Source organism: Labrus mixtus, chromosome 18, assembly GCF_963584025.1.
Source record: "Labrus mixtus chromosome 18, fLabMix1.1, whole genome shotgun sequence".
NCBI lineage: Eukaryota > Metazoa > Chordata > Actinopteri > Labriformes > Labridae > Labrus > Labrus mixtus.
Genome location: NC_083629.1, coordinates 22,687,968 through 22,709,680, shown reverse-complemented (window position 1 = coordinate 22,709,680; position 21,713 = coordinate 22,687,968). Strand labels below are relative to the sequence as shown.

The 21,713-nt window shown below is 41.8% G+C and overlaps 2 protein-coding genes across 2 annotated transcripts; one reads left to right on the top strand and one right to left on the bottom strand.

Annotated features, from left to right (window-relative positions):
* Positions 1 to 419: 419 nt before the first annotated feature.
* klhdc2 (kelch domain containing 2) lies at positions 420 to 8,650 on the top strand. The gene is made up of 14 exons (XM_061062217.1): positions 420 to 531; positions 2,620 to 2,943; positions 3,031 to 3,110; positions 3,206 to 3,323; positions 3,462 to 3,574; positions 4,551 to 4,635; positions 4,733 to 4,816; positions 5,349 to 5,429; positions 6,399 to 6,457; positions 6,686 to 6,795; positions 6,885 to 6,957; positions 7,056 to 7,143; positions 7,240 to 7,292; positions 7,404 to 8,650. Exons 2-14 carry the CDS (start codon positions 2,641 to 2,643, stop codon positions 7,525 to 7,527), a joined length of 1,371 nt encoding a protein of 456 aa, XP_060918200.1. The 5' UTR covers positions 420 to 531; positions 2,620 to 2,640; the 3' UTR covers positions 7,528 to 8,650.
* LOC132992742 (ribosome quality control complex subunit NEMF-like) lies at positions 8,646 to 21,526 on the bottom strand. The gene is made up of 32 exons (XM_061062216.1): positions 21,340 to 21,526; positions 21,153 to 21,221; positions 19,639 to 19,741; positions 19,032 to 19,157; positions 18,788 to 18,936; positions 18,613 to 18,680; positions 18,403 to 18,483; positions 18,235 to 18,332; positions 18,050 to 18,120; positions 16,750 to 16,825; positions 16,520 to 16,660; positions 15,251 to 15,459; positions 15,001 to 15,174; positions 14,846 to 14,909; positions 14,663 to 14,751; positions 14,457 to 14,560; positions 13,472 to 13,534; positions 13,260 to 13,372; positions 13,066 to 13,123; positions 12,923 to 12,981; positions 12,705 to 12,825; positions 12,405 to 12,630; positions 12,269 to 12,311; positions 12,141 to 12,193; positions 11,651 to 11,822; positions 11,393 to 11,470; positions 10,705 to 10,926; positions 10,573 to 10,608; positions 10,329 to 10,435; positions 10,204 to 10,247; positions 10,022 to 10,101; positions 8,646 to 8,906 (listed from the first exon to the last, which is right to left on the bottom strand). Exons 1-32 carry the CDS (start codon positions 21,396 to 21,398, stop codon positions 8,829 to 8,831), a joined length of 3,234 nt encoding a protein of 1,077 aa, XP_060918199.1. The 5' UTR covers positions 21,399 to 21,526; the 3' UTR covers positions 8,646 to 8,828.
* Between the last annotated feature and the right edge of the window lie 187 nt (positions 21,527 to 21,713).

Genomic DNA, 21,713 nt, shown 5'->3' with positions numbered 1-21,713 from the left:
ATGGCGTGCCAAGAAATGATTTTTAGACCTTTTGAAAAATATTTTCTAGCAACAGACAATTGCTGTATAGATATAAAATCTGCTTTATATGAAGTGGATTATACGTAGCCTCTTGAATCACAAAAAGTTTAGGAAAAACATTGTGCCCATAAGATTTTTATTTATTGTTTGTTTACTTTTGAGATTTGGGGGCTCAATAGGATTACACAGATATAGACACTGACTCTTAAATTAAAGAAAAGTATTTGTCAGTGTACTCTGGAATTACACTTTTGAGAGTTTTATAATTACCTAACTCTGAATATATAAAAAAAAATAGAGTTTTCACCCTGTTAAGTCACTAAAAACACAAAATTGAAAGATTAAACTGTAGGACGTGACGAACGACTGGTTTGTTTCAGTCTGACCTCACCAAGATGGCGGCTTTAACAAGTCGACTGTTTCCGGTCGTGCCCCCAGAACGCTTGTGATGACCTTCCATAGATGGCGTACTACTTTTGAAATTTGCAGAAAAACAAACATCTGACAAAGGTAAGATAACGACGGTGGTGGGGTGAACGAATTATAACACAGGACTGAAGCTACACGTGGTCGAGCTCCGGTAATAACGTGTTTATCGATAATACGGAGTTTTGTTTATTTTTTATCTAGCAGCCACAGGGACACCGACTGACGAACAGCTGTTTGGGGCTCGCTAGCTTGTTCACCTGCTATGTAGTTCAGGGTCTTTTAAACTGATAAATAAACACATTTCCACCATTAGGGCACGTTTTTGTCATTGGTGCAAAAGCTAAGCTATCAGAAAGCATTGGTGTAGTACCCTAAAAGTTAAGCCATTAAAGTAGGTCAACACTGAGTAACCGTGCTGCGAGCTAGCTGGTCTGTCGCCCTGAATTATAAACATCATGTCTGCTGCTGGTGTCTCCCATTTACAGATAATCCATCTCTTCATTTCTCTTTGTTGACCACTGACTAACTTTGGTTTTCACAGCAATAATGCATGCTACACTTAGCAGGGCAACGAGAGTGAGTGCTGTCAGATGGGGCCCCCTTAAGGAGGTCTCCTACAGTCAATGCAGAATTTGCACATTTTAAGCCACTGTTAGTTTAATGTTTGTCAACCCTTGTGGCCCCCCACTGATCTGGGGCCCCAAGCAGCTGCCTCTCCTGCCTGTTGACAAGCAGCTCCTCTGATTCTAACATTTACTATTCACTCCATTGAAGAGGAGGATAAATCAGCAAAAGTGATGTAATGTTTGCAACACAGAGTAGATAGAATGTCTTTATTATCATTATTGTACAACGAAATTATTTGGCTTCACCTTAAAGTGCACACACATACAAGCATCCACAGCTAAAAACAACAAAAGAAGGAAATTTAAAAAAAGGAACTCTCATTCAGGTAAGATGGGCAATGTATGGTAGGAGTTATTTACAGGTAGTAGCATAACAGAATATAAATAGATATTGCAGAAATATAAAATAAATATTGCACAGTATGAAATGTAAAATAATGCAGAAATATAAAATAAATATTGCACAGTATGAAATTAAAAATATTGCAGAAATATAAAATAAATATTGCACAGTATGAAATGTAAAATAATGCAGAAATATAAATAAATATTGCACAGTATGAAATTTAAAATATTGCAGAAATATAAAATAAATATTGCACAGTATGAAATGTAAAATAATGCAGAAATATAAAATAAATATTGCACAGTATGAAATTTAAAATATTGCAGAAATATAAATAAATATTGCACAGTATGAAATGTAAAATATTGCAGAAATATAAATAAATATTGCACAGTATGAAATTTAAAATATTGCAGAAATATAAAATAAATATTGCACAGTATGAAATGTAAAATAATGCAGAAATATAAAATAAATATTGCACAGTATGAAATTTAAAATATTGCAGAAATATAAAATAAATATTGCACAGTATGAAATGTAAAATAATGCAGAAATATAAAATAAATATTGCACAGTATGAAATTTAAAATATTGCAGAAATATAAATAAATATTGCACAGTATGAAATGTAAAATATTGCAGAAATATAAATAAATATTGCACAGTATGAAATGTAAAATAATGCAGAAATATAAAATAAATATTGCACAGTATGACCTTCATTTCTTTAATCTTAAATTGCATTTTTCTGCACCCTAATCTCTATTTACTTGCTGACGAATCTCTTGTCATTTCCTCACATCCCGTGTCTTAAAGGTGGGTTGTTTTTCTGCCTATTTTTAGATGATTGGGGGAAAAACAAATCAGTTAATTCAAGATTCAAGATTTGTATTTGTCACATGCTCATACAGATGTGCAGTGAAATGTAAAGACTGTTCAGCAAGGCCATGCAATAACACTCAAATTACTAATACACATATATACAGTAATATAGAATATAATGTAAAATTTAAAAAATAAATATTTGAATATACAAAATATAGAATAATGTAAACAGTGTAAAGTGTTCAGGGTGTCAAAGTGCAATGTGCAGATTGGAATGTGTGGTGTGTGTGCATCATGTAATAACAGAATAATCCCATCAGCTCCGACCCGGCTGGATAACTTCGTCTTTCTCGCTCATTGCCTTCACAGGTGACAAGAGGCTCTTCCGACATGGCAGAGATAGAGGCAGAGATGGAGGAGGACATGGGCGACGCGCCAGCCAGAGAGGATGACAACGACTCGGATGGAGATGGAGACGGGGACGGGGATGAAGACGACAGGCTGTTTGCGTGGATGGTGAATGACGACATGGATGAGGAGGACGAGGAGGAGGACGATGAAGAGGAGGTAGAGGATGAGCAGCCCTTGGACACAGAAGCGTCCGAGTCGTTTGAGTTGGACTCCCCAGCCGAGCGCAGTGGTCATATAGCAGTTATTGACAGAAACATAATGTATGTGTGGGGTGGATACAAGGTAAGGACTCCAAAATCACTTATTTTTTAACTTTATTTATGAAAATCTGTCTTCAATAAATGACATTTCATCCCTCGTCTCTACAAGAACGCCCAAAACCACGGATTCTTTGACCTTTATTTACCAAGAAATGAGATCTGGACGTACAACATGGAATCAGGAGTGTGGTAAAAAGAAAAGTTTTAAAAAGATTCAAATCCTTCTACCACTATTTTGATATCTTTCCAAATAAAATAAACACCTCAAAACATTTTGTTCACAGGACAAAGCATGCAGCTGGAGGAAACCTGCACACATCCATGTCAGGCAGCTGTGGGGTGTGCGTCGATGGAGTCCTCTACCTATTTGGAGGTCATCACGCCAGGGGAAACACAAACAGGGTACAAGCTAATGTGTTTAATGAAGCTTTGACACCTTCTCTTCATGTTTAAATATTAGATATCAACGTGGGTCAGGCTGCTTTTTGTTTTGATTCAACCATCTCTCAGACCGCTCTTATTCTATGCCGGGCTTTGTAGATCTACCGCCTCCCCCTGAGAGCTCCAAGCCTCGTTTGGGAGGAAATGAGAGATCTGAAGGGAATGCCTCCGTCCTGCAAGGATAAGCTCGGGTGCTGGGTTCAGAGGAACAGGTGAGGAATGACCGTGTTCTTGTTTCAGGGTTCCCATTCGTCCTGGAAAATCACATGTTGTCCTGGATAATTATTCCAACACTCTCCTACAGAGTTGGACATTTTCACCGCCACACGTTAATAAAAGTATTTATTTGTTACATTAATCCACAACACAGATTGAATGGAAGTCTACAGATAATGTAATGGCTCCGCCTTCCCCCCACCTCGTGTCAAAAGTGGATATTTATTTACAATTTAGTCGAGAGGATGGAGCGAAAAGATCCTTCACAAAAAGAGAAAACGATCACGGACTGTCATACCAGCTCGATCATCGCTGAAAATGTCCTGAAAATAATCTCTGGAAAAGAGTGGGAACTCTGTTGTTTTTTTCCTCTTGAATTTGTTGTCAAGTTAATATTAATGTGCTTATATACATACATACAATATTTAAAACCAAGGCTTTATGTCATGTGAATGAAGCCACTTTAATGTGATGATCATGTTAAACATTAAAGTCTTTCTATGTGATTTTTCACACTTAAATGTAGAAATCAAGTATATCCTCTGAAAATAACTCTGTGAGTCATGACTGTCTACAATGTGTGTAACACCCGAGTCCCACTGTCTGTGATGTTTTCAGAGTTTTCAGAGTCCTATCTTCAGTTTGTTTACATCGCCCGGACGGCCGGCTGACTCCTCCCCTCACGTATAAAAGTTGTAAAATAACATACTGTACTCACTGCTTAACTGTGTTTCTAGATCACGCTCATTTCAGGTAAATTTACATGCAGTGTGAAGATACGAGCGTAATAAAGATAGCTAGCATTAGCATGCTAACACAACAATGCAGCGCGAGTTGTTTTGGTTTCATGCTGGTGCTCAAGGGCGACACCTGCTGGATCAAAAAATCACATATAAAGACTTTAAACAATTAGTGGGAGAATAAGACTAATAACTCATTCTTATGTTGGGGTGGATTTTTGTGTTTCCACAGACTCATATTCTTCGGCGGCTATGGCTACTCCGCACAGGGATCTCATCGAGGGACTTTCGAGTACGATGAATCCTCCTCACTCGTGGTCCGTGAACAAAACTTCTCCTTATGTGATAGTTTAATGTTTCAAATCTGAATGTGTTGATTATGTTCTTGTTGTATGTTGTTTTCTTCTGCCGCAGTGGGACAGCCCTGGGCGAGGCTGGAACAACCACGTTCACATCCTGGACCTGGAAACATCAACATGGAGTCAGCCGATCACCACGGTAAACCTGCGCCCAGAATACTCGTCAAAGTCACCTCATACAAGTCGGTCATATGCTGCATTCAGGCGCTGCTCGGGTGGTCCTGAGTTTCTGAGTTTGGAAGTCGTTCTTCCTACTTCAGTGTGTTCAAGTGATTTCAGTTCTGAAAGTCTGAATGTTGTAACAACAGCACAAAAAACAGCGTTGATGCTACGAAGAAAAAAAGTTATATTTGAGCAAAAATTTGATGAGCAATATGTGAATTAATAAAAAGTATCTTAACATTAACAAAACATATTTTGCCCCCCCGTGTGATGACGATTCTGACGTCAAGTCGGGAAGTCGGGCACCTAATTCTTTTCCGAGTTTCATGTGCATTTTACGACTCGGAAACTCGTTTTCCCGATGTTTCCCGACACCACACGAATGCACCATTACACACACATTATACAAGCCGAACAGACGGCCTCTCCTCTGTCCCCGACATGGATTAAATATAAGACACTGAAATATATCTGACATCCTTCGTCTCCTCTGTTTCTGCCTGATGTAGGGAAACACGCCGTCGCCCAGAGCAGCTCACGCCTGCGCCACCGTCGGTAACAGAGGCTACGTGTTTGGCGGACGATACAAGGTGAGTTAACTAAAAACTTTGAGATGTGCACGAGTTTAGAATCTCTGCTGTGATGCAGGCGTGAGAGAGAAATTGCTTCCAAAAATATGAGATCTGCTAGTTCTCTGAAGAAGTACAAACTTGGTGCTGCGAGTCAAAAACCTTTTTTACCACATGCAGCTCGAAGAGAAGACGTCAAATCTGTTCTCTCCACATCAAACAACAATAGATCAATGAACCAATAGGAACGCACATCCTACCTGTCTGGTACAACATTAAGAAGCCACCAGGTGATAGGATATCAGAGGGAAAGTCCAGATGTTTCACACCTCTGCTCTCAGCTGCTCCTGAGATTACAAAGATTAGTTTGGTCTAAACTCCCTTAAAGGCTCTGACACGCCAAGGAGATCGTCGCCCGTCGTTCCTAGTTGGACCATCAGTGAGCGGTTGTCGCCCTAGTTGTTTTGCGGTGTGTCCGGCTCTGTCGTTACCCATTGCCCCCCGTCAGCCTTTTTTTTTTTTTTTTGGTCCGATTCGACATTTTTTTATTCTCCTTTGTATTCCTTGTAGGGCTGGGCGATATGGACCAAAACTCATATCTCGATATATATGGATATGTATTTTTATTAACAGTGAAAACACATGGAAAAATAAACTACCTGTTTGTGAATTTAAAAAGTAATATTATAAAATAAAAATGTTCCTTAAATACAATAAAAGAGAGAGAGAGGAGGAGCAGGGTGAAGAGGAACAGACAGTCAGTCATCATCAGTGAGATGAGAAAAAGGTGACCTGGCACTGGAAGAACGTTATTTTAATGCAACATAAACTATATCCATATTAACGATATTGTCTTACCCTATATCTTGTTTGAAAATATATCGATATATCTTAACTTGATATATCTTAACTTGATGTATTTGCCAGCCCTAATTCCTTGTATGAATTTGTATATTTCCAATTCCCACCTCTGTGTCCGCCTGTCCACAGAACTACCGGCTAAACGACCTGTACTACATCGACCTGGACACGTGGGAGTGGCATGAAATGTAAGTGTTGGGTCTTCTCACTAACATGAAAAGGGGCCTTTTTGTGAGTGTGGAAGGAAGATGAAGCTCATTATAGACGGGGATATTTGCCAATATGTGTCAAAACTTCTCTATCTACTATCTGCATTTTTGTTTGTCTCATATCCACGTTTTAGCGACTTCTCACATCTGTATTTGTCTTGTTCCTCTGTGACCCCTCCCCCTCCCCCCCTCCCTACCTGGCTGTAGGAGCGTTCCTCAGCAGGGTCCCGTCGGCCGCTCTTGGCACTCCTTCACCCCCGTGTCGCCGGACCACATCTTCCTATTCGGAGGTTTCACCACAGAAAGAGAAACGCTGAGTGAGCTGAACATATGTTTAAAAAAAAAAGAGATCATCTTTTCCACTTCCGAGTAAGATCTGCTCTCACGGAGGTATGTCTTTTTTCAGGCGATGCGTGGCTCTACTACGTGAGCAAAAATGAATGGAAGCCTTTCAAACACCATCACACGGAGAGGCCGAGGTAAATGACTCGTATGATCGTGAACACTCACATGTTTGTGCGCTGCTGTGTACCAAAGGGACTTGATGACATCATCATCAACATCCTGTGTGTTTCAGGCTGTGGCACTCGGCGTGCTCGGGTCCTGACGGCGAGGTGTTTGTGTTTGGAGGATGTGCCAACAACCTGCTGTCTCATCAAAGAGCTGTAAGAATCTAAAATGGACCACTTTTTTTTTTTTTTCACACACATAAAGAGTTGTCCTCTAATTCTGACTCCTTTTTTTTTTTTTTAACGTGGCAGGCTCACAGCAACGAGCTCCTGGTGTTCAACGTTCAGCCCAAATCTCTCGTGAGGTGAGCGTGCGCAGGAGAAAAGACGACGCTCTACAATCCAGATTTCTGTCGTGTGTTTTGATCTCATATTAACCTGTCTCTCCCCCCTCCTCCCCCCTCCTTACCCTCCAGGTTCTGCATGGAGGCCATCCTGCAGCACAGGGAGCGCTTGTCGAGTTACTGGGACTGCTTACCCAAACACCTCCTGCACAGCCTCAAACTGAGGATGTCACGGGTCAACACACTGGGCTCCTAGGCCGTCATCTACTGCAGACAATTACAACGTGATGTGTATGTATGGACGAGATGAACGCCACCCTCAAAGCATTAAGTTAATGTGTGTGTGTGTGTGTCTGTGTGTGTGTGTGGACACTTGCGTACATGAAAAGAAATCTCTGAGCAATAGTGAAGAGCAGTGAAGCTTTTAGGAAGGCTGACCGGCACATTGAGGTTTGAAGGGTTTCCAAAGCGTGTTATTATTTGTCTCCTCATTATCTCATAAGTTGAACTTTTTGCAAAGCCAGGAGAATCTTTTTAGAGAGGAAGCATCAGTCCAGGTGTTACTGAGCTCTTCCATACGAGAGAAGAGAGAGAGAGAGAGAGAGATGTTCAACTACTGCTGGCTTCCTTTTTTGTTCCCACCTTTCAGTCGGAAAATTAAACAACTTTCATGTTGGAGGAATTCAGGAAGAAATCCTGAGAAGGAGGCTAGAGAGCAAAAGTAATCGTTTGGAGTTTTGGGTTTCAGTGTTTTCCAGAGGTCCCTTTTCCTCCACACACACATTAAACCTCTGGTAGGATTAAAGGAGAGAGTTTGGTTCCTTCAGACCAACAGAAACACCTCTCATGGGACGAAAATGTTTTTTTTTTTCTTCTGGTTTTCCTCCAAAGTTTGACCAACACTAAATGCGGAGGTGCCAGGTTTGCTTTAATGGTGCGTATTTTATTTTTGGGAGCCTGTCGCTTCATTGATTTCTTCGAGTATTCGGCTAAATCGAGTGTTTAACTTCAAAACAGACCTACGACTCGTGCTTCATTTCAAACGACTCTCCTCTCAGAACTGTTGATTTGTACTTTTAAGTAGTTATTTATATATTTGTGAGGTAATGTGACTTTTCTTTTTCGTCTTCTAAAAGGCTTCTGAAGCCTTTACATTCTCCTGAGCGGCTCGTGTAGCATCTGAACTTTAATTGAATCGATGAGTGAGAGAATGCGATTGGTCGGGATGTTGAGCCGCGTTGCACTGAGACGCCTGATGTCAGCAGGGCCGTGTTTGTATTTGCCTGGTTTGCACAATGTTCCCTTGGTGTTTTTTATTGTAGAATACAATGTGTACCGGTACTTTGTACTCAAAGAATAAACACGTACTATACGTTTCAGTTTTGGTCTGATTTGTTTATTTACATGGTTTGTTTTTTTTCATTCTACACAGACGTGGCTCGATCAGTTCAGAAAATAAAAATCAGTCTTAATCACACAGGAGGACTCTCCTGATCCAGTGACGTCGTCAGCTTTGAATTGTTGATGAAAGACTGAATGTACATCTCTCCGCTCAGCTCATTTCTTCTTGGCAGCCAGCAGGTTTGGAGCGGACACTTTCACTTTGCCCGGCATGTTCCTGGAGAGATCCGTGTCCTGCAAACAAAAAAATAGGAGATAAGAGAGGGGATAGTTTGAACTGTTTTACAAAGAGAAACAAAATGGCTCCAGATAGCCTAGCAGATGGAGAGATAAATACTTTATTCATCTAACAAGTTCGAAAAAATAGAACAAACAGAGAAAACAAAACATGGATATTAACAGATAATTAAAATACTATAAGTCTTTATATTCTTAAATGCTTCTTATAATGGCACAAATCACCAGGGTGTTGGGGAGAGAAACAAGAAAAAGGCAGACAGTAACGTTCCACCCACAGATACAGTCATGAGCTGCTACCATTGGCCTGTGTGTTATAATGCCTCATGGCTGTAGGGACAAAGGATCTCCTATTATGCAGCGCCCGCCCTGTACGGAGGCTGTAGTCTTCATCTCCAATCTGACCTCGGACCCTTTGCTGTATGTCATCCATCCCTCCCTCTCTCCTCCTCTTCATTTAAAGTCTTGACTGAAATCACTACTTTTAATTAACAACAGAAAATAAAACAAATGTCTGCATTATTATAAAACCTTTCCCCCTCTATTTAAATAATGATTTCACTATTTAAATGCGTCTTTATTGGTTTATTTTATATTCTGTATATTACTGTCTTTCATTTGTACTTTCCTTTATGTACTGTATGTTATTTAGTTATTTAATCTGTTTTTACTTGTGATATTGTTTTTTGTTTACCTGACTGTTTATGTGCATTACTCTTCTTGAATAAAGCTAAACAAAAAAAAAAGAAAACGACTGGATGCGGCCGGCTCGGGAAACGTAAATGACGCCACTTCCATACTGACTGAATCAGACGAAGTGGGAACAAATATCGGCCTACTGTGCGCTCCTACTGAACAGTAGATACTAAGAGTATACAGCACGGATGGTAAAGTAATGTCTACTGCCTACTGACAGATTGAGTAGGTACTTGGCAATTCGGATGCACCCACAGTCTCTCTTCAGCTGTCCTTTCCAATAACGGCAAAAATGCTCAAAAAGAGTTCAACACTCTGGTCTCGTTAATGTGGACTTGACTACAAACACAACTTAATCATTCAAAAGCAACGAACAGAATGGACGATCTCTTGTCATGTGCAGCAGACGTCTTTACCTTGACACTGCGGAACAGGTCCTTCTCTCGGGGCGAGGTCTCTTTGGTTTTTGTGAAGCTGAGGACCGCAGTGCGTGCGGCTAGTAAGAAAAATAAACAACATCACCGTCGAATCCAGAAGCATTCGTTTATTAACACATACTGAGAAAGTGAACGGGTTTTTAATGCGTCTCTGTGTTTACCTTTGCCTTTCTTCTGGGCTCCAGGGGTCAGTTTCACTTTGTGTCTGTGAAACAGAAGCGACTCTTTTTAGGCCTGTGCATGCTTCACTTTGCCTCTTGCGTATGTAAAGGTTAAGTGCACTCACTTGTAGTTGGTGAGGGCGGTGTATGGAGCGCAGACGGGCACAGCAAACAGCAGCACGTCTTCAGCATGAGGCTGGCCCGTCAGAGAGGTGAGCAGGTTCTCTGCTTCCTGCACACAGGTAAACATCAGTCACACTAATGTCAGTAACAAACAAACATGTACCCACCAAAATAAGATAAATATTCAGAAGGGAATTAACAAAAGGCTTTTTATTTTTATCAAAAATGTTCAGGTTAAGGACTCACCTCTGCTCCGGGGTTGTCCTGGTCCACGTCATCTTCCTGAAAAAAAAAAGAGGACAGCATCTATAATAAACAAACAAACAGACAAAATATGATTTCTTAGAGTTTTAGAGATAACTTTCATTGAATTGGTACCTTGTCCTCCTGTTCAGCAGCTTCTCCCTCCTCTCCTGGTCGTTTCTCCTCATTCACCACCTCCCCTTCTCCCGTCGCCTCGGCCTTCTTCACCGCCGTCTCCACGGGCCGAGGTTTCTGCGGTTGTTTCTGAGGAGCCGGTTTCCTTACGGGTTCGTCTTTCCCCTTCCCTTTCTTCCCTTTCTTCCCCTTTTCCTTCTCGTCCTTGGTGGAACCGGCTGACTAAGAAAGGAGAGCAATAACAATGTTAGGCCCCCGGTGTCCACTGAGCGTTAGCATCTTTCTAAAATTGTTTTCGATGAGGAGAGGGCGTTCGCAGCAGCAGGGGAGAACTGCCTTTTTTGTGCGGCCGCTCTGAGCGCCTACAATTTTCAGAAAGGGCGCTGTTGACGTCACCTGCGCTCTTTTCCTAATGTCTGATTTTTGCCACCTACTGATCGTGTCTTGTGCCCACATCCTCTTTGCTCCATGTCTGCGAGGGTGTAACCGATGTCAAAAAAACATACAGTAAAAAAAACAAAACAAAGGAGCAGTGGTGGTCTTACAGCAGCCGTTGTCATGGAGACAGGACGGACGTGCAGCAAAGTGGACACGGGGGGCCTTAGTCAGTTTTAAAAAGTGTGTTTGAGGACCGCATGGACTTGACCAGCAGCAGCAGCGGATGGACCGTACATAGTGAACGACGTACCCCAAGCAGCTGCATCATCAGCTCCCGGTCCTCTTCATCCTGGTCTTTGTACTTCTCTTTGATCTTCTTTAACTTGTTCTGGAGTGACATCACAAACACAGATTGAGCACTGAACACACACTGTGACATGATAGGGCATGTTTATTGTTTAGTGATATGTAACCATCATTATTTTGTCCTGCATTCCCTTTAAATGTTAGTCATCTGTATCGTTTAAAGTCCGATCACAGCAGAACATCTTATCTACAAACTCTTTACCTTTTGACCTCTCTTCAGCTGCGGCTGGGAGGGGCCTCCTCCTCCTCCTCCTCCTCCTCCTCCTCCTCCTCCTCCTTTGGATCCCTGATCACCTGCAGATCCACCCGCTGAAGTCTCGGTCTTCTCCTCGATGTCACAGCCGTCCTGTTTCTGCTTCTTCTTCTTCTCCTCTCTGGTTGCAAAGACAAAAACACCTGAGGGTTAAACATTTTTTTTAAAACACCCTGGATCCACTTATAAGGAATGAAGAAAGGTTGACATCCCCCCCCCCCCCCCCGTTAAACTAAGTTACTGAAAGCCTCTTTAGTGTAATTTAAAGGGAAACTTCACCCGTTTGCATTAAGCTTTGTATCATTAGAAACCTGGTAGTATTTTTGAATGGTCGTGCATCCCGCCCTCGTTTTCCCCTGAGACGGGAAAGATTCTTATTTCCTCAAATGACGGGTGAAGTATCCCTTTAAGAACTCCATCTTTAACTCCATTCATTTACCTCCTCTGCTTGGCAGTCATGTGTTTCTTCACCTGGGAGTCTTCTGCCTCAGCCTGAAGAGAAATGAATGAATTATCACCATCATGACGTCTTTAAGTATTCACTGAGATTAAGGTGAAACTGATTACCTGTGTGGTCACTTCCTGTTTGAAACCAGGGTTCTGAGCGCTCCTAGAAACAAATGGAGACACTTTTTATTAATTGAGTTCAACTCATCGTCATGTGCGCGGATCTGTTTTCCCAGCGTCGGTAACAGCTCTTCACCTGCTGGGCTGTAAATGCGAGAGGGAGATGGTCGTATCTGGAAAGCTAAATTCTTCACCCGTCTCCTCTTCCTCTCCGCTGTCTTCCTCCGCTTCCAGGTTGTCCTCCTCCTCGGGAACAGCGGCCAGTTCTCCACTCGCACCATCACCCCCCGCCCCCGTCTTTTTATTCTTCTTATCCTTCTCTCCATCTTCTGCCGCTTGATCGTCGTCACTGCTGTCATCACCTGCAAAAGGCGGCAGAGTGGGTTTGAATCCGGTCGTCCCCATGAAGTCATAATTCTGTGTGTGTGTGTGTTACCTGTGAGCTCCTCTCCCTCCTCTAACAGCTCGGAGGTTGAAGACGCCACCTCCTCCATGTCGTCCTCCACAGTCTTCACCTTCCTCTCCCCTCGGTGCCTGGACACACCCTCATCGTCCACCTGCACAGCGGCCGGCATGAAACTTAATTCTTGCTGACGAGGACTAAAGAGTTAAAAAATTGTGCACTCAAAGGTTTTTTTTTGTTTTTTGATTTACCTTGAAGAGAAATCCAAAGCCCATAATCAAGTAGGAAGGAGGCAGAAAGTTTTTCTTTCCTGAGAACAAACGTTAGAGATCTTCATTCAGACACCGGACGTCCCATATGTGGATTCAAAATCTTAAACTTCAGCATGTTCTACCTCTGATCATGAAACTCCCAGTGGTCAAGTACTCGCCGGTCGGAGCCGTCTTAGACACCTACAGAGAGAAAATACATGCATCAGTGTTTTCCATTTTCCAACAATTCCATTACTGTAAAACTTTAATTATGTGAGAAATATAAAAAAGATGTGGGTAAGTTGAGGATTTCAGTCCTCTCATATGGATAACTCACCTGATGATGATGAACCCACCAAGCGCTGGTGATGATCTTGGCGTCCCAGGCGGCACTATAGCACACAGACATGGTGCCCGCTTCTGTCAGGGTACGTGGAGGGATGGTCTCACCTGCAGCGGGAGGACGAGGAGATTGAACAAAGTAACAAACCACACAAGCTCCAAAAACCTGATTTAAAAAAAACAAAAAAACAAGTCAAGTAGTCTCACCTGAGGGGTTTTTGATGACACAACTAGTCGCTCCGTGGAGGTCAGCGTGGACATAGATATCACCTGAAGAAATAAAGTTACATATGAGGGCGACTGACTAAGCGAACATGCCTCCTTACATTCTATTGACTCCATTTTTCTGTGCGCTCAAACAAGCCGTTTGGCCACTTTCCCTTGATGACATCACAAAGGGCAGTAGCCCCTCCCCCAGGTGGGTGACACTCCCACAGCTAGGTGTTTGTTCTGCCCTCTGAGTCTGCCTTCTCACCGTAAACAATAGGACATGGAGCGAGAAAGCACCGAGTACACCCAAGCCCTTCCAGAGAGGGGGCGTGGTCAGACACAGCTCATTTACATATTTAAAGGTACAGACACAGAAACAGTCTGTTCTGAGCAGGGCTGAAATAGAGGGGTTTATAGACATGATGAAATACAGGATCAGAGTGGATTTAGAACAAGAAACTTCACAGACATGTTTTGAGGAGCTCTGAGACTTATTTAAACTGGTTGAAGAGGAGGAGGATATGTCACCTTTAACGTACCACATTAACATAAGCAATGACAGATTGGTATGTTGTGGTTGGGTCTCTCACAGTGACAAGCCTATTTCTTCTCTCTTATATTATTTTATTTTCCAAGATCATTTTTTGCTGCTTTTTGTTTGATTCAGGACAGTGTTGAGAACGAGAATCGAACCTGCGACCAGTGTGACGAGGACTGTATGATCCTGCCATCATGAATAACCAGCTTTGTTATCTTACGATGAGATAAGATGTTATTATGGAGACAACCAGCTTTGATATCCTGAGATAACGAGAACAATAAGTCAAGCAACTACGACTTAAATGAACTCGTAATCACAGGAAAATGTAGCAGATCAAATGTTTGGATGCGTGTCTGCTTAGGGCTTCCGTACAAATGAGCTCATGTTTGACTCTTTCCTTCACTTTCAGGTGAAGTGTTTAAAGGCAGTTTCTTTCCTCACCTGCTCGGAGGTAGCGTTTCACAATCATCTCGTTCTGCTGCTGATCTCGTCCTGCGATGACGAGATAATTCTCTGAACTGATGAACCATAAGAACTTCTCAAACCTGCACAGAAGAGGAGAAATGGTTAATGATAATTCAAAGGCTTTACAGCTCCTCACATCGCTGCTGAATGAGTTCAGGTGCATCGTGTCATGTTGGTCTTACCAGTAGACTTTTCTGGCCTTCTGGATGGTGGTCACTGTCTGCACCTCTTTGAGTGTTTTCTGTGTTTTCTTCTCTGCAGATTTCATCGCCTGAAAAGGGATAAAAACAGGAAGAACAGTCGACATTTAGTTTGCAAGTTAAACTGCAAATGATCTAAAATGCAAAACTGTAAAGCGTTCTTACTTTTCCTGCAGCTTCGATTGTTTTATGTTCTTTCTTTTCAGCACTGCGTTTGCAGTCGTAGTACCTTAAATAAGAACAATAAAAAAATGTCCGTCAGCTGTGAAGAAAACACTGAAGCTGACTTCTGTGTCTCAAGAATGACATGTGGAACTTACTTTTTGGCGTTGGCGTAAGCCGACAGGCCGAGGTCCACGTCCACCAGCATGGGTTTGTCCTTTTGCAGCTTCTTGTTCTGTCCTTTGTCTTTGTTCTTGTTCTTCTTCCCTTTCCCCTCCACCACGTCTCTCTTCTCCTCCTCTTGCGGGTCGTCCTCAGAAACGTACGGATTCCTTGAGAGGGGCGGGACACACATGAAGCAGAGTGTTTCCGTGCTACTTGTTTCTGCGTCATCAGTGGTCATCTTACTTTAGAAGCATGGTGATGTGGTTGGTCTGCAGCTTCAGCTCCTTGATGGCGCAGGCTACGGGGTCTCCCGCAGCTTGAGCTTCTTTGACCAGAATGCCGATCTCGGTCCAGTCCACCTGATTGGCCAGCGCGCTTCGCACCACCTGCAGCGCTCTCTCCACCACGGGCAGGTTCATCTCCACCAGCTCACCTTTGACCCTGTCCACCTCCTGCAACACACAAAGCAACTCTTCTTGACACTTTCTAGCAATGTTAAGAAAGATGGTTTGTTCATCTAAAAAAGGGAAAAGTAGGAGTGATTATACGCATATTTGCAGAAGATAATTATTATTTAAAAAAGTATTTGTCATTTTCTTATCACATAGGCTTTGCCCTGCTGCATTATGCAATCAAATATACCACCTGCAATTAAAGTCTAAAGTGTGGACATTGGCTTTTTCACATTCTTAAAGGAAGAATGTGTGACTTATTGATCCAGTAGATGTCGCCCTTGAGCACCAGCATGAAACCAAAACAACACTTCTGTCTCCCTCAGCTACACACCTCCAACCCCTCTCCACTCATGTTCGCGCAGAGGAGAAATGAATTAGAAAGCGCCATATTTAACACCACTAAGCGCAAGCGGCGGAACCAAATTGTCCTGTGGTCGAGCTGCTATCACCTGTGGTCTGCACTGTTGTGTTAGCATGCTAATGTTAGCGCTCTTTGGTTAACTCATAGCTTCATAAATTGAAACAGAGTGACTGTGATCTAAAAACGCTTACTCGACATCCAAATGATCAGTCAGTATGTTCTTCTTCTTCTCTCTAGTTCTTGACTAAAACAGCTTTTATACACAAGGGGAGGAGCCGGCCGTCCCGTCCATGTAAACACGGCTCTGACAACAACACAGCCAGCGGGACTCGAGCTTCTCACTCATTGTAGACAGTCATGAGACACAGGATAGACTTGATATCTGCTGGATTTATGTGTATCATATCACACATTCTTCCTTTGAGGATTGTGGTCTTAAAGGTATAGTGTGTGACAACATCTACAAAAAGGTTCCTATTGGTTGCTCTAGCCAAAGAGATAAATCAAACCTGCCTCTAAAACATTTCATGGCAACATACCAGGTGCTCTGATCAGTAACAGGGGAGCTTGCCTTGACTGGGTAACCACGGCAACGAGCTGGTTACCAGACCCTTTGAACAGAGAGCTGGTCCAGTACCTCATGTAGAGTGGTAACTCAGGATCCAACAAAAGGTAAGAGTTTCTCTTTATGCTGACCTGTGCCTGGTGCAAGGCCTCCAGCCTCTGCTCGTGGTCCTTCTTCACATTCTCCAACTTCTTCAGAGCCTGTTTCTCCTGATGCAGGGCCTTCATGTCGATCTTCTGACTCTCCATCTTGGAGAAGAACTCATCCACCGCCTGATGGAGAGAATACAATTTGATTCCCTACGATTTGGAGAAAGAACCACAATTCAAAAGAAATAAAAACCAGGCATGCTGAAATCTACCTTGTCAAAAGTATCGAACTCCAGATAGTGACTCTTTGCATGCTGGGCAAAGAGGAAGGGGTGGAATTCATCGTATCTGTAAGAAGGCGTCATTGACTTACATTAATAACATGTTATATAAATAATAATAACTTTATTTATAAAACACAGGTTTACAAAGTGCTTTGACAAACAGCAAAAACAAGAACAAACTAAACCAAACACAGAAGAACAGAAACAACAGCAAGAACACAACAAATGTAAAATACTAAAAATAATTAAATACAATTCAACAGAAAAGAACCCAAAGTGCACGATACCCAACAGACATATATAACCCGACTATCACAAGAACCATCACAAGAACCATCATAAGAACCCAGGAAACACAAGAACCATCACAAGAACCATCACAAGAACCATCATAAGAACCCAGGAAACACAAGAACCATCACAAGAACCATCACAAGAACCATCACAAGAACCATCATAAGAACCATCACAAGAACCATCATAAGAACCATCACAAGAACCATCACAAGAACCATCACAAGAACCATCACAAGAACCATCACAAGAACTATCATAAGAACCATCATAAGAATCATCACAAGAACCATCACAAGAACCATCATAAGAACCATCACAAGAACCATCAGAAGAACCATCACAAGAACCATCACAAGAACCATCACAAGAACTATCATAAGAACCATCATAAGAACCATCACAAGAACCATCACAAGAACTATCATAAGAACCATCACAAGAACCATCACAAGAACCATCATAAGAACCATCACAAGAACCATCATAAGAACCATCACAAGAACCATCACAAGAACCATCATAAGAACCATCACAAGAACCATCATAAGAACCATCATAAGAACCATCACAAGAACCATCACAAGAACTATCATAAGAACCATCACAAGAACCATCACAAGAACCATCATAAGAACCATCACAAGAACCATCATAAGAACCATCATAAGAACCATCACAAGAACCATCACAAGAACTATCATAAGAACCATCACAAGAACCATCACAAGAACCATCACAAGAACCATCATAAGAACCATCATAAGAACCATCACAAGAACCATCACAAGAACTATCACAAGAACCATCACAACAACCATCACAAGAACCCAACAACACGAGCTGAGACCAAGAGGAACAAAGATTTAAAAAGATGTAAGAAACTAAAAGTAAATAAAAAGATAACAGCAAGAAATAGAAACAAGTGATTAAATGATCAAAAAAACAATAATATTAATAACAAGCTTTAAAATCATGTGAGCGGGGTTCTTACGTGAGCAGTTCTTCGCTGGGTTTGCCGGGAATTAAGCTCGGCTTCTTCTCACTCTTCTGAATGATGTAGCCCTTAAATGAAAACATATGCATACGAGTTAATATATGTATGATCTTAAAGAGGAAAACAAAGTATTTCCTCTCGGTTAATAATGCTCGTGAAAGACTTTTTTTTTTTTTTTTTACCTTGCCTGTGAAGTGCTCCGTTCTCTCCATGTACGTTTCTGCAATCTGCAGCGCTTCAAGGATTTTATGTGCAGCTGAAAAATCATTCAGATCAAAAACTGTATTCAGAGATTGATACAGAGCATTAGGGATTAAATATTTAAAAAAACTCTAACTGCTTAACTTTACCTTCAACTTGGCCGTCCACTTTGACCGAGGCGGGTAGACCCACCTCCATCAAGCTGTGTTCCATCAGCGTGGCTCCATATGCTGCAGAAGGACACAGAACAGTCTGTTTGTTTACATCACAAAGAGAAGTTTAAGATTTTCAGCTAAGGAGACTTTTTTGTGTATCGGGTTAAAGATTGTCGATTCAGAAGTGGTTGCCCGGCTACTTACTAAGGTGAGGATTCAGGACCCTTTTCACCTGGTCTCCGTTCTGGGCTTTGCTGAGGATTTCAGTGAGTCTGCAGAAAAGAAAAAAAAAAGCAACAAGAGATTTTATGTTTTTATTTGTTAATGAATCATTCTGATTGTTTCCAAAGGTGTCAAGCATGCAGAATGATGATGTCACCTCTCTAAGCTTATGAGAGGTTCAGGGGGGCGAGCACTCTCCACAGGGTAGCGCTCTCTCACAGCGATCTTCACATCTTCTACCTCGGCGGTCCGAAACCGCAGCAGGTTGAGGATGGTGTACTCGTGGTCGGCTAGAATGATGTTACCCTGGAGGAGGAGATGGAGAAGCTTCAGTGTCACAGTTTGGGGTCAGGGCTCTGCAGCAAAAGGCCTGACAAACATCTGGAAAGTGTTTTTCTCACCCGGTCATAGAGCTCAATGATCAAGTGGTAGGCCGCCTCGTCTGACCCGAACTGGATGTCAACAATCCTGTCAACGCCGAGCTGCTTAACCTGGGTCAGCCGCCGAGTCTTTAGGTGCTTACGACACTACACAGGAACATGGTTTAAACATCACAAGTAAAGCATTAATAAACAAAAACTGGTCTGATGAGGATTTTGTGGGGGAGGGGGAGCGAAGAAACTAATGAGATAAATATCAAATCTGTTTAGTGATAGACCGAGAGTTGTTCTGCTCTGTGTTCGATCATAAATTAAATATGGATGGGTTTGTAAGACATTTTTATTTTGACATGCTTTATTAATCCCAGAGGTCAAATTTTAGACTCTGTTATTAAGAGACATGCTTCAGATGTCAGAGTGCAGGTTCCTACACACGGAGCTCTGCGCCTTGCTCAGGAGGTGACCTGGCACCTCTTCAGCAACCAGACCACTTTACATACTTTGGTTCATACCGGGACATGAACCGGGGACCCTCTGGCTGCAGCTCAAAAGGATATTCAAATAATTAAAACAAAAACTAAAAAACTCAGTAGGCCGGTCAATCGAAATGAAAAGACGATATTCTTACTTTCATTGCAAACCCTGAAGGCATCATGTTCTTGGGCCATTCAAAGTCCGTGGAGTGAATCCGGGTCCCAGACTCAATCAGGAGAACGGCTTTGCTGTCCGGCCTGAGACAACAACGAGACACTTAATTATACAAACAGACTCAAAGTGCTTTTTTTTTTTTTTTTTTTTTTTAAATCTGTATCGGTCATCAACAAGGAACTCTGTAAGATCATGATGATTTGATTTGATCAGAGATAACCTACATTTCTTTACAAGTTTAGTGAGCTGTTTGTTTCCCTCTTTGCTCAGGTTTTAAAGTTTACACACCAGGTGTTTGATACACAACAACCTTAATTTGATATCTTTCTTCTTTTGGTAGTGTCAGTCTGTTTCTGTATTTGTGTGTCAATATTTGTAACAACCTGGAAAAACATCTGGAAAAAAAAGTACAAGATAAAGATTTTATTTACAAAAAATTATAAAAATTAGAAGGAGCTAGAAAATGTATTTACCAACACAAATGTCTTGTATAAATTAAATGCATCGGTTAAAAAAAATCCAAACATAGCCTTATATCAGGGGTGTCCAAAGTGCGGCCCGAGGGCCATTTGCGGCCCTTGAGGGGATTTTTTGCGGCCCGTGACTTCAAATGAAGAATCAGAAGATTTTATTGATTATCACATTATCTTATTTTTCTTTTTCATGTTAACAAGGGCTGAACAATATTCCTAAAATAGAAAATGTTCAGTAACATGTATGTTGTTGCTGTTTTAAATCTACAGCTTTTACTATTTTCCACATTTTTTTCTAAACTATGAAAAAAAACTTGTGCAAAGTTTTTTCAAACAAGCTAAATGAACCACGTTACAGGCTTGATTCTGAGAAAAAAAAACAAATAAAGTAGAACGACGAAATCAAAACATCTGATTTCCTTTCATTAAAGGGTTTCTTTAGCGAGAAAAACAAGTTTGGACACCACAACCTTATATAATACTTTAAGAATGACAAAGCAAGTCTGCAGCATGACGTCAACTTTGAACCATACTTATTCATACTACCTTTATACAGGGGCGGTTCTAGACCACTTTTACCGAGGGGGCCAAACTGGGGCCAGTTGTTTTGTCAGAGGGGAACATTAAACCCAGGTCAAAAATAGACAAACATGATCGCTTTAAAAAATATATTATGCCAAATAATAGCGCACAACATAAAATATTTATATTTGTTTCAGTAACAGAATTGAATACTAGATTGTGAGTCCAGTTGTTGAGTCAGGTACTGTGTATGTGTTTTGAGGGGGGGCTCTTCCTTTTGGAGGGGGGGCCAAGCTCAGTGTTACAGGGACACTGGCCCCTGTTGGCCCCTGCCTAGAACCGCCCATGCCATTATATCAACGCGAATGTATTCTTCTTTGTAATCAATGAACAGTTTTAAGAGAACTTTTGATTTGCATGACGTCATTTGACTGAACTTCCAGTCATATAAACAATAACGTGAAACTGTTGCAGAGCCAACTTCACAAAGTGTTCTTACTTTTGCAGACGGATGAGATACGTCTTGTTGTCGATGTCATACACGTTGTTGACTCTCATGCCGATGTAACTGAAAAGAACAAGCAAAAAAAACAGTTGAATGGTTGGTCAACATCTGTCCATAAATCCACATGAACGCTGGTTAGCTCTGCACGCCGAGCTAAAGGCTACGCCACTTTCCACCTTACTTGGCATTGATTTCGGCAATAACTGCCCGGATGTCCACAGTGCCGAATCGTGTTTTCATGTTGACTGAACAGCAGATGACAATTTAATAGAAGAAAAGTCAAAAGAAAGGGATGAAAAATTCACATATCTGGAGCGACATCAGCGAGAAATACATGCAGGAAATTATTAGACCGGCGCATGCGCACAGCGGACAGTCAGGTTGAGACGGAAGCCGATGTGGAGCGAAAAACGAGCAGGTCCACGCCTTTCGACTACACTTCGCGTTGGAGAATAGAAAGCGGTGATTGTGTGCATGGGATGATGCCTGGTAACCTTCTGCTGTGACATGAACGCTGTGGATCCGCCGCTGTGCAGCTTTTGCAGGGACTAGTTG